At 24.1% G+C, this 13470-nt stretch overlaps 1 protein-coding gene across 1 annotated transcript; it reads right to left on the reverse strand.

Annotated features, from left to right (window-relative positions):
• Positions 1 to 1077: 1077 nt before the first annotated feature.
• On the reverse strand, positions 1078 to 11976 carry LOC112604073. Its single transcript, XM_025352940.1, has 7 exons — positions 11802 to 11976; positions 11570 to 11717; positions 6412 to 6466; positions 5314 to 5438; positions 4496 to 4628; positions 2640 to 2980; positions 1078 to 1345 (listed from the first exon to the last, which is right to left on the reverse strand). The coding sequence occupies exons 2-7, from the start codon at positions 11642 to 11644 to the stop codon at positions 1217 to 1219; spliced, it is 858 nt and encodes a 285-aa protein (XP_025208725.1). The 5' UTR covers positions 11645 to 11717; positions 11802 to 11976; the 3' UTR covers positions 1078 to 1216.
• Between the last annotated feature and the right edge of the window lie 1494 nt (positions 11977 to 13470).

The raw sequence follows: 13470 nt of genomic DNA on the forward strand, positions 1-13470 counted from the left end.
TGGAAACCATCGTGTTCGTTATACTTTAAGCTACAAACTGATACTAAAATCAGCTGATAATATAATATTGCAATACAGCTAAAACACGCTGTTCTTTACTTTTAGGACAATCCTTGTATAAATGTTTATTACAGAAGTAAAAAAAAAAAAAAAAAAAATGATAATAGGCAATCGTAAAAAATTGAAATCTTTTATCATTTATCATATTAGGTACAGTTATTGTGTGACAATACTCGATCTACTAAGATCAGACATTACATCTCAAAATCGATAAATGCGTGTATTCTATAATAATTTAATAATCTGACTTAAATTATTCGATAAAATTTTTTTTATGAAAGATTTGAGTGAGATGTATAGTGATTAAAATGATTTAATATTATTTAGTTACCATTCCAATTAAAGTGTCGGTCTTATACTCGTATCACACCATTATCGTTTTATGAAACAATATAATGTCGTGTTATTTATTTTAAATGTTTTATAATGGACTTAAAAATTAGAGGTGTTATTGAAATTTTAATGATAATGAAGTATTATTTAATTTTAATTTTAGTGTATTTATAGTTATAAAATATGAAATTGTATTATCTAATAAAATAATAAAAGAAATACTTTAAGCCTTATACAGTATATTAAATATACTTGTGCTATTATTTTATAAATTATAATAAATAATATAATTTTAAAGTATATCCCAAATAGCTTAAAAACAGCTTTGTAGTTCGCGTACGACATTATACAGTCACGGTGATAAATGTATAAGTTGTATAACGTCTTATACGACGTTGGAATTAAAAACTATAGATATTAGGTACACTCGATGTTTTATTAGTATTATTAAGTACCTATAATATATCTGAATCCGTTTTATAATAGTAGGTCCAATCTTGAAATTATCATATTGTAAGCCATAATCTTGTATATCCAATTAATCGTATATTTTTACTTTATGATAAAAACACGCCGAACGTGTGTGAACAAAAATGTTGTTTCTATTGGACATCAAATTATCAGAATGTGTTTTTAAAATAAACATTTATATAATATAAAAGTCCAAAAAAATAAACAGTACAGTCTATCTTCAAATGAACACATTATTTATATAATATTACACGATCTCTTAATATATTTGATATCGAAAAAGTGGATCATCGAATACATTTAACATATGCCATGTATATAATATATTATATACCTATAGGCTTTGTACCATCTATATTTTTCTCACGGAATGTATTTCTGACTGTTGATTGTAAGGTGATGAATACGCTGGAGGGTTATTATATTCTTGTGGGTATTGCATTTCTGCAGAAGAGGGTCCCGCTTGCATTGACATCGAATTCTGAAATTAAAAATAAATAAATAAATAAAATTAAACCATAATTTTATTGCCAATTTCGTTTTTTGCGAAATTTAAATGTTATTATTATAACTTTCAATTATTGCGCATCGTAATCATTATCAAGAAGTTGTAATCAGTGTTATTTTTATATGGTTTAGATTATTGATCAATATCAAACAGACTGCAGCTATACACGACATTTTTTTTTTTTACGTAATGTCGTAATGATCACCTATTGATTTACATTGTTTTAAACGTAACATGTTCACTTACAACACAAAATATATTATGCACTTAATGCATATTATATACTTATAAAATCGAAAGTTTGTAATTTACACAAAAAGATGTAATAATGTAATTCAGTAATTTGTCAAATTTAAATTGATATAACACATTTTTTTTTTATTATTGTTAATTACGTATTAATTATTATAAACTATCATATCGTTCGACAATTATTATTATACTTATTGGTTGGTGTAATACGAATTTACGAGGTGTTTTCGACACGGTTAATAATATAATTTTATAATGAGCTCGAAGACGCACTAAGTCTATCGGTGTTGTCCCAACTATAATATAATAATACATAATGGTACTTTACTGGAATGAAAATAAAAACTATTCTATATTTTCCGAATAAACAAGTTTTTATTTTTTATTTCTTTTAAAAACTTTCCCTGCAATAATATTATTACATCATATTTATGTTTTTTGTTTATATATTATTGTTATTATGTAGCTTTTAAATTAATATTAACGTAACGTAGAACGGTGATATATTCGTAGATTAGTAAAATAAGCACTCAACATTTAAAATGGAATTTTTTGTGTTGTTAGTTTCTCTTAATATCTTAATATATTAATATATTATACTATATTATCGAAACCTGTATGTGTACGTATTATTGAAAGAATGATCAATTCGAATTTCAATTTCAAAATTAAAATTCATGTTTTACAACCTAAAATGATTCAAATTAGGTACATATTATTATTTTTGTACAAATTATAGGTACGTAATTTTATTTATATAATAGCGCAAATTTACTACAGCTATATAATCGTTTCAATCATTATGTACTTGAAATACTGCCTTAAATTTTAATACACATAAAAGACATGAACATAATATCATGTGTACCTATGTCCGCCAAAATTCTGAGATTGTCAATTTGTATACATGATTTTAAGTTAACACTAATCAATGCGATATAAATATTGTATTGGTTGAACTACGTAATATTTTAATGACTTCTTTCGAAATGGCAATTTCGGTGTGTTGTCTTACTTGAAAGTGTGGCTCGGTGCAGTCGTGTCCGAAATGGCCGTAATACAGTTGAGGGTAGATAGGGTTTGCTACCGGAATTGGAATCGCTGCACCGTTGTAGCTTGGCTGTCTAGCTTCCTGTCGTTCTTGTAGTGGTGGTGCACTCTGGGTTTGGCCAATCGGGTTTGGTGCGGGCGACGCACTGAGCGTAATGTTCACGGAACCATCGGACGAATTTTGATTTACGACCGCCATATTGCTCTGGCGCTCGACAGTTGACGCCGTGGGCAACTGTTGTGTAATTATGAGCAGTTCGTCATTGTAAAAAGTTTTTACCACATATATCTGGCACATGTGGATGACTGTATGGATTTAAATAGATGTTATAGTGATTCAAGCATAAAACAACGACTAAATTTTGATGATGGTACCTATATGAATATATGATATATCATGATCATATACTTGGGTAAGAGAGATACAACGTAATATTTCGAAAAAGTATTTTTGATATTATTTATGAGTATCTTTATGAATATAAGTGTTTAATATAACTGTTTATAATTACGATTGTTTACTCCTTTGAAAAAAATACTTTTTGTTAAACGCTGAACATAATAAAAGTTGTATTATTATGTTTATAATTTTGTTGTGTTCATTGGTTCATTGTACATTTAGTATTGTTAGGATCTATTAAGCTATAAATAAAAGTAAAAAATAATGATAAAAGTGTTTAATATTATATTATCTAACTATAATAAGCTCTTTTTTAGCTTTGATTAGGTTAGGTTAAATTAATATATTTAAACAATATTGTAATTATTTTCTAGTTGTACTTAATACTTAAAACTATTTGTATAAAAATGAAATTTCTAATTCATTTTTATGCTTATAATTTAGTAAATACAGTTATATAACAGCTGTACATTTATTTAACATTTTTAAATATTCGATAACCTTATTAATATTCATAGCAAGGCATTTAAATTAAATTGAACTATAAGTTACGTAAGTACATTGTTATAATTGATGAAATTAGACTTCAGGATTTCAATCAGTGATTTATGTCTATTGTTAATTCATGGACAATATTATATTTTAGGTAGTTTCGTGTCTATATAAATAATTACAATTTATTATAATTTAAATGTGTATGTACTACGAGTTCAAAATTTAAATAGGTATTAACTACCTATCCATATACATGAACATATAATGCTATTGAAATTTATTATGGGATGCTTTTTTTAATGCGAATACTCTATTTATACGTATTTTTAAATACTCGAATTGCTTTCGGAAATGTTTATAATACTATTTTAATTAATTATGTGAATTTTTATTTTAATTATTTAAAAAAAATATTTTACCCGAGTATACCTGTGTGAGTACCTACTGAGTGTGTAACGATTCGTATAGAGATTACTATTATGATAAACATATTATAGTGATGTACTTACTCGAGTCTTTAATTTAAATTTAATTTTTACTGAATAGTTCTATAATACGTATATATCATTTTTTTTTATAGAGTTAATATTATAGATTGTAGTACCGTTAATGTTTTAACTACACATTTTTTTTACTTTATACAATTTACATATTATTAAAAAATAATTAATAAGATTTTACTTTAATTTATAGTATATTATTTCTTGATCATATTAATGTATTTTTATCCAAATTTTTTTTAAGTACGTATATTTAATTTTTATTGATAACAAATTCGAAAAATTGAATCGTTTTATTTTAAGTTAACGTTGATTTAGTGAAATACAAGTACAACTTTAAAAGTAATGTCTTTCAAATTAGACAGTAGATACCAGTGATATTATATGTCATATTATTAAGTTCGTAGTATTATATTATATACTTACTGCATAAAGGTATTGAATAATAAAGTATGATGGGATAGTAATTTTTGATCAATATGTAAGTAACGGACAGTATGTGAAACACCAGGAATATCGTGTTGAACGCTAACCAATGATAGATTTTATGAACTTTGTGCTAAAACAATTAATAACAACATGGTTTTTAATAATAAAATCCGTGTAAAATAGTTAGAAAGAAATAAACAATTTTAAATGCATTATAATAGGCAATAATCATTTTATGGTGTCAATGAGAACCGATCCCATAAATATTTTTTATCGTCAATAACTAATAAGTAACAAAATTATTAAAGTAAATAGTAACCTAATTTATGTTGGTTTCATAAAAATATTCTTGTGAACACTTATTCATATTTTTTTAGTGACAAAACCATAGATGTATTAAGCTTTTTCTAATTATTAGACAAAACTAATTAGTTCACTTTAGAATTAATTTTTATCAATGTTTATATTTTTTTAAATTTTTTTTTTTTGATTTGTTGTCAAACAACTCCTTTAAAGTGATGCTGTCAGGAATTAGGATACGGTTATTATACTATAACTATAATATATATGTAATACGTATAATGCACTATAATATACAAATAGTGTTAGTAGAGTAATAACATAATTGACTGATTTACAGATTTTTGCAATAAGAACTTTATTTATAGGTACAAAAAGAATCCTTACAATAATTTTAAATAAATAAAAATAATAATAACGATCAAGTACCAAATTATTATCTAAATCAAACTTTGAGTTAAGTTAAAATTAATTAATTTTTGATGTATAAAATTATTATACAGATATGTACTCACATCATATGTTGATTCTTTCAGGCAATAATTCACGTTAAGAAACATAGATATTAAAAACAAATAACTGAATATGATTAAAGTGTATAATATTTGTTCTGCACGTGTGTCATAGTAAAAATAATCATCTGAAAACAATACAAATTTGTTAATACAATATTGATTATTATTAAATTATACACAATTATATAAAAAGTTGAATTAATTTTTCGAATCTCCTTATCTTTTGAATCAACTATATATATTTTAGGTAATAAACTATAATTAATAATATGTCATCTCTCTTTTTCCTTTTTTTTTTATATTAATTTTAAATGTTGTACCGTCGTTAGACAGACTTTACCTATTTAACTTTTATGTATAAATAAATAAATTTCTATTTTTATACTGGATAATCTTCTTTTTAGGTAGATTAATTATGTTTCAAAACATTTGTATTTAAAGTAGTGAAATAGTACAATTAAAATTTATGAACTGGATAGAATATAGGATAAGTTCGACTGTACAATGAATAATTATTTTTAATCTTAAGTTATTGAGTACCTCATTATCCTCAAGTGAATCGATTATTTCAGAAACCTGTTAAGTGCAAATTTTAAAATTCCCAATTTGCCGCAGAAAGCTGTCAAATTCCATTTATTAACCGATTTCTGAACTAAACACATTATTATTTGACCAAAAATTAAACAGCCATAGAGTTTCGATACTTGGCGGGTTTTTTCACTAAACGAAGCGTTTTATTTCATAAAACAATAATCTGAACCTAACATATTTTTCATCATTTTGGTGTTTGACGGGTTTCTTAAATAATCGCTTTAATTGTATATGCATACATAATTATAAATTTTAATAATAACTATTATTTTAATAATTAACAGTAACAAGTGAATACCTTAGTATTGATTAAGTGAAGAAATTGAAGTATTGAATTCAATATTTATGTGTATTTATATCGAATGAAAAGTAGTTATTAATTATACTAATTATAGTTTATAAGCACATCAAATAGATGAAAAACAAAAGCGTTTACGACGGAAATTAGCACAAGTGATGTATTAATCATTAATTTGTAAATTGATAACCGTTATACCATGCACTTACCGTAGAATAGATTTAACAACATAAGGCATTTTATCAGAAGCAACACACTGATCCACTGGAAAAAAAAAAAATAAAAATATTACAATATATATGTTACCGGCAAAGTAGTGAATATAGGCACTCTATAAATTCCCTAGGAATTCTATAGAATTCCTTGAACTATTTGGCAATGTATTTAATTTGAATGGTAATTTATATTATGCTTAGGTATTCTATAAAATTCCTAGGATTTCTATAAAACGTCTATACTATGTTAGTCGTTAGGTAATGTGTTAAATCAAAATATGTTTATTATTTATTTTTATTTATTTATTGCAGCATATAGTTGATGCATGACATTTATAACTACATAAAATATTATGTTTTACACATAAGCATTTTTTAGATTGACATTTTCAATTTATCATTCAATAAATTAACAATATTTTTCGACTTTTTTCAACTTTTTTTTAGTTCAACATATAAACGTTCAGACGTTTTAATATATCTTAATACGACAAACACTTTTACAAAAGTGAAAAGAAATAATATTTTTAAAGACGTTTATTGAATTTTCCTGTACACACGAATAACATGATAATATGATTAGCTAATAATAACGATAATACATCGCACACGTGTTGTATGTGATAACTGATAACATAATCGTCAAGATAAATATTAATCGTTAATTACAGAGGTACACTAGGTACAAATCTAAGTTTTATGTTAATTAATATTATATATACTTTTCCTGCTTGAGGTTAGGTGATTTATAGAATACCTAGTCATTGTATTACATTCTATACTTTTCCTGCTCATTTTTGGTATTCTATAGAATACCTAGGATTTCTATATAATACTGGTTTCAACACATTGCCGGTAACATATATATATCAGATTGTGCTATCAAAATAAACGTTGTCATTATTCATATAGCGATTGTGTACATAAATAATAATAACAATAAGTTGTATATGTATGTATAAATATAATAATAATTTAATTAACTCTTGGAAATGGAAGAGATCATAGTTTGTTGTCATACAACACTATACATTTATGGTAAACATTTACTTGAAATATTATTTTTTAAATATTATTTGTTTAGTTTTACAGTTGGGTCCTGGATTTGTTTTTGTAATATATATATTATACTCTTTTAATACTTAAAATGTGTTTATTACAGATCGGCAGTCTATTATTTAACGATTATAAAAGTTTAGCTGATTAAACAGTTTTGATACAAAATTGATCGTATACGACATTTTAATGCGGAAATTTTGAAAAATATTTCCCTCACTCAGAAATAATTTAAGTACCTATTTAAATATTCGTATAATCACGGTTTTTAATATAAAATTTAAAAAATAATATTCTATGTTACTTTAGTAGAGAGAATAAACAACTTGTAGCCCTAAAAAAAAAAAAAAAATCTGACTACGAGTCTGACAGTATATATTAAAATAACGAAAAGTGTGAAGTATAAAACCTGAAACAAATATATTATATGCAGCAACAAAATATGACACATATCACGGAAATTATATTGATTGAAATATGTTTAAGTGCCTAGTTAAGCTTGAGTACGATTATCGTTTAATTTAAACAGCATATATATGATTACATATCATATTATGTTGTTTTTGTTGGAACGTCGTTTTATGTTATCGATGTAATATTATTATTTCAGCAATTTGGTACACGCAGTACTATTGTTATCGAAAATAATATCAGTGAAACAGGCACTGTAATATAATATCATACATATATATATAATATTACCTATATGTAAACATTTAAATTACAAGACTAGTGAATAAAAATAAAAATATGTGCCTACATAAATTGATATATTTTTTTATATTGTTTACACTTCTACACCCTTTTTTTCAGTTGAAACAGTATTGTTCATGTATACATATTATTTCAGTATAATACAAGTATAAATTATGCTTTCAGTATTGAGTGGACATGACGTAAAAGTCGTACATGCGAGTCATTTTCAATCGACCTGATGTATAATAATAGTAATTTAGAATTAAAGTAGATTAGTAAAGTAAATACATTTAATATCATTGACCATTAATCATGATTGAATACAAATCATAATATCGTATAAAAATTGACACTTGTTACTTAATTGAACTCGTCGATTTCGAGTATTAGTTTGTAAAATTATTAGACATTTTTATTTTTATTTCATAAACTCTCACTTCGCATGGTTCATTTTTACTACTGAACAATCGCGTGCTTCGTGATATTTAATTCGTATTTTGATTAAAAACTGTTGTTCAAGTAAATTCAAGATGGTAAATAAGTTATAGGTACCTAAATAGTATTTTATAAAGCAATATTAAAGTGTGAGAAATTATTTTCATTTCAACTTTTTATGTCGAATGAAAACATACTATTGTTTGTTACTTAAAAAAGTTCAGTAACCACTTAAAGAGCAATATAATATAATGACGTTTATAAAGTATTATCGTTTATAACATTATAGTTTTATGGCAAACATATACAGTTAATTTTATTGTTTTATTGTTATAATAATACTAAATATTATATATAATGTATCTATAAAAATCATTACTCATCAAACGATTGATGAAATAGGTACTTGAAAAGTCATAATAGAATTTATAAATTTAGAAAGCGAGTTATTATTGAATTATACAAATATAATATAATATTTAGGTATATTATAATAATTAGTGATTAGGTAGGTATAGCCATAGCCCATAGGTTGGTACATGCTTACATAAATCTATAAAACAAATATATATCTTTATGTTTGTTTTATTTATGCTAGATATTAATTAATATTACTAACACATAAGTCATGAAGAATAAACATGGTGTATATATATTATCTACCTATTGTCTACTTAGTAGTTAATAGTATCTGCAATATTGATAAAAAAATTTTTGTAAAAAATGTGTAGACAATTATTTATCATTATACTATAATATTTCGCAACATAATATACTTTTAAACAACAAAATTTCGTTTACATTTTTTAATTTAATAAAAGACTTTGCGAAATATCCAATTAGGTGTTCAATCAAATTCTACAAATATGATTATCATTTGTATTATGATGGATTTGTCGTGTGCGTTACAGAATAGCTATAGGTACTCAATTATGAAATTATGATAGGTAAATATTTAAACGTTAAAAATTGATTTAATTATTTTTGATATTCTTAACTTAAAAAATTGGAAAATTTTGAAAAACTTTGTTCTTTATATTTTTAAATAAAACAATTCAATGTTTTTTTTCTTTTTTTTTATATGATTTCTACATTCAGTAAATTCAACTTTACCATTTCTCACTATGCAATCATTATTTCAGTGATTTTTGAAATTGTACTGATAATAAATTATAGTCATTATCACAGTAATATTATATATTAAATACACATAAATATGCTTGTGCTGGACATATTTATTTATGTTCTTGAGTAGTAAATTAACTACTTATAAATGAAATCTATGAATTATAATTTATTTCAGAAAATTAACAAACTGATTAAAATATCTACACACCATGTTTTCACAACTATTGTAATATCTATGTTAAAGTTCAAAAATTTCATGAAATATAAAATTGTAAAATATTTCAATATTTCAATAAAAAATTTTTTGTTATTTATTTATTTTTTCAGTAAACTTTATTTTTATGTACATTTATTGTTAATAATTGTTTTTTCATTACTATAAAATAATTAAAAATTTATTTTTACATCGACAATAAAACATACAAAAATGTTTAAATAATACAATATCATCTGATAAGTATAGAATATTTACATTACAATACCGTTAAATACACGTGCGTTTTGTTGCCCCCCCTCTCTCATTCGAAATTAGTAAAAAAAATTATTTAAATATTTAGTACGCAATTGAGCAATTCACATGAATTTACACGCCACTCCTTTATCCACAATTTCAACTTCAAAAGGGGGCATCAAAATACACGTGTTAAATACTTATATACTTCAAAATAATAATACTTTAATATGTCTACTATGGTATTTAATGTCTTAATATAATTAGTATTTGTGTTAAATAAATCAATGTTTCATATTTTTGTGAAATATTTTACATGTGATGAAATATTTCAAATTTAAAACTACTATTCATGTCCCAAATGTAAAATTAACTATTGTAAAATGTTAAATCTATTATTAAAAATAAATTTACTATTCTTTGTATTAATCATAGAGGCAATAAGTCATGATAAGCTACATATATTTTATACATACTTTACAAATCTTAAAAAAGAAAAAGAAAATAGTGTTAAATTTTTAACATACTTGTAAATATATAGCGTTTGATGAATTGGCATAAAAATGAAATAAAATTCACTATTTTAATATTTATAGTTATTTGTAAATATTAACCAATATTATGATTATAAAAAAAGTTATATTTTAAGGAGTAAAAACTAAAAAGTATTAAAAATTACTATCGCTTAACTAATTACAGTTACCTAATATTTTCTGATGATTAATTATTCGATTAAATTGAATCCAATCAAATCATATAGTTGCATTTAAAAGATGACACTTTTCATCATGTTTGCAGAATGCAGATAAGTAAATCGTTTTTGTTAACGAGTGTATATGTATATTATTTTTAAATCAAAAATAAAAATTTATAATAATTACACAAATCCATATATATTATATTTAAATATATATCATATAGTTTATACATATTATATTTTAGTATTAAAATATATTGAAATTAGTATACGACATTTTTTTTAAATTTATCATATTATATAAAAATGGACTTGGAGTAATTTATAGTAATTATAGTTATTTTACTAATAAATTATAAATATAATTGCTGGTAAAAATCCGCAACGATCTTTTTTGAACCGTATATTATTATTATTATAGATATTTTATAACGATTTAACATACATCATATTATATTTTGGTACCCAATTCAAAACAAATTATAAAAAGTTTATAAATATACCTTATACCATATACGTTTCGCATGACGAGAAACATTTTTTTAAATTTTATTACTTTAATGTAAAAACTGAAAGTCTGTTGTTCTGATTATGAAAAATAATATAAAAATTAATAAGAAAACGGACGTAACCCCGAAAAAATGTACATGTAGAATATATATAAATATAAATATATAACATATACTTACAAAATCCACTATGGAAATTATCCGGACACCGATACGGACGTCGGTGCAGCCCAGAAAACATTTGGCGAACGTCATAATCTATTGTTTGCGGTCTCTGTAGCTGGACGAGTTGATAAAACAAATATCGACGTCGGAGGCAGCACGATTACTGTATAATATGAATACTTTTTAATAAAAATAAATTATCGAATTGTAATTTCGTATTGTATCGATTAAAGTAAGTAACCCGTACTTTAGGTCGTATTATACTAACGACGATATTCTTAGATGAGCAGTGCTACGGACACGTCTACGACAATCCGATTTTACGAATGGATTAAGACTATAATATATAAGTACCTAAATAAGTTATATTATGTCAAACACAGAATTACGGTGTGTATGATGAGTATGCGACTTCTGAGTAAACGCATCAAGTACGTATATTTATATTATACGTATAAAACGTGTGCGCCTCCCGTCAAAGATAAAACGAATTTGAAGTGTGTGATGGTTTATTATGAGCCATAAGTCAATTCAAGGTAATTTAAAACCCGCCTCGAACTCTCGAACACTTAAAAGCGATCAGTCCCTTTTTCCGTCAATTCAATTTTTTTTCAAATTTACAAATATAACAATTATTGAACTTAACATTTTTATATTTAATTAAACATAAATATGTGATTTTTAAATAAAAATTATTACATAAAACTGCAGCTTAGAAAAAATATGCCTTCATAAAAATGTAAAAAATTAAGGTTAAGTTTTATATTTTAAAATTATGCAATAATTGTTTGAAAAATTTAAGTATGTGAAAAAAATAATAAAAGTAAAATAATTTACAATAAAATGTTTTGAAATATTATCTTAGTCAAATTAAAAACTAATTTTTGTTTAATAAATGTTACTATTTTTATTATGTTCTATCTAAGTTTGATTTCGTTTATAGTTGATTTTTCGAAAATATATATAAACTTGTTTATCTATGATTATTACTTGTTTGATATAATATTAATTTAATTGTCATGTTTAGTTATTATAATTATTGTAAATTAAAAAAAAAAAAAACTGTACCGGTCGAAAAGGGAACTGCAGTAAGTTTTGACCGAAAAAAGTGACGCTCAAATGAACATATTCGGCCGATCGTTATTTTAAATGAAATTCATAGTTTATTTAGTGTTTGCATATAATTATTATACCATTTATACCTTGATTTTAAGCAACATTTTGATATTGTACTTTTAATTAAATTATACGGAAATAGGTACCTAGAATGTTTTATTTTAAGTTTTTTTTTCATTGGGTGGGGCCTAAGGCTATTAGCTAACTATCTAGTGTGTTATCTCCTGCAAGAGAGTAACTTACAGACACCTAACTGTATGATATATCAGTTAGATAATATTTTGTCAAATTTTTTTATAAAAAATGATATAGCACACGATTAATAAAATTAATCACTACGCTGTTATCAGCTGTGTAGGTTAGATATTAGGCCACTCTGAGAATGTTGTAATATATAAATTCCTATAATATAATTCATATTAGTCATTATACAAGCTTTCAGGTTAATGACCTCGATGTATATTATATCAAAACTATCATTTATCGGTTTTCGTATTCCTTATAATTTTATTATTGTTTAATATTGAACAAAATGTATGTCACGGTCATAATTTATGCAGATTCGATTTATGTAAATGTTTAAAAATTAAAAGTCTAATTACAAATTTTCATCGAACATTAAAAATGTTCAAATTTAGACTGTATAAATAAAAGATAGCTAATTAATCAATGTATAGCCAAAACTATGATGGGTACACAAAAACTTGAAAATTGCATAACGGGTATCTCAGAAGTCAGAACCATAATGCAGTGGCGTGTTAAGAAAGCATTTTTAAAATAATTAAAATTTTAAAGATAGG

The sequence above is a fragment of the Melanaphis sacchari genome, unplaced genomic scaffold, assembly GCF_002803265.2.
Source record: "Melanaphis sacchari strain LSU unplaced genomic scaffold, SCAv2.0 Contig119_pilon_pilon, whole genome shotgun sequence".
In the NCBI taxonomy this organism is placed as follows: domain Eukaryota; kingdom Metazoa; phylum Arthropoda; class Insecta; order Hemiptera; family Aphididae; genus Melanaphis; species Melanaphis sacchari.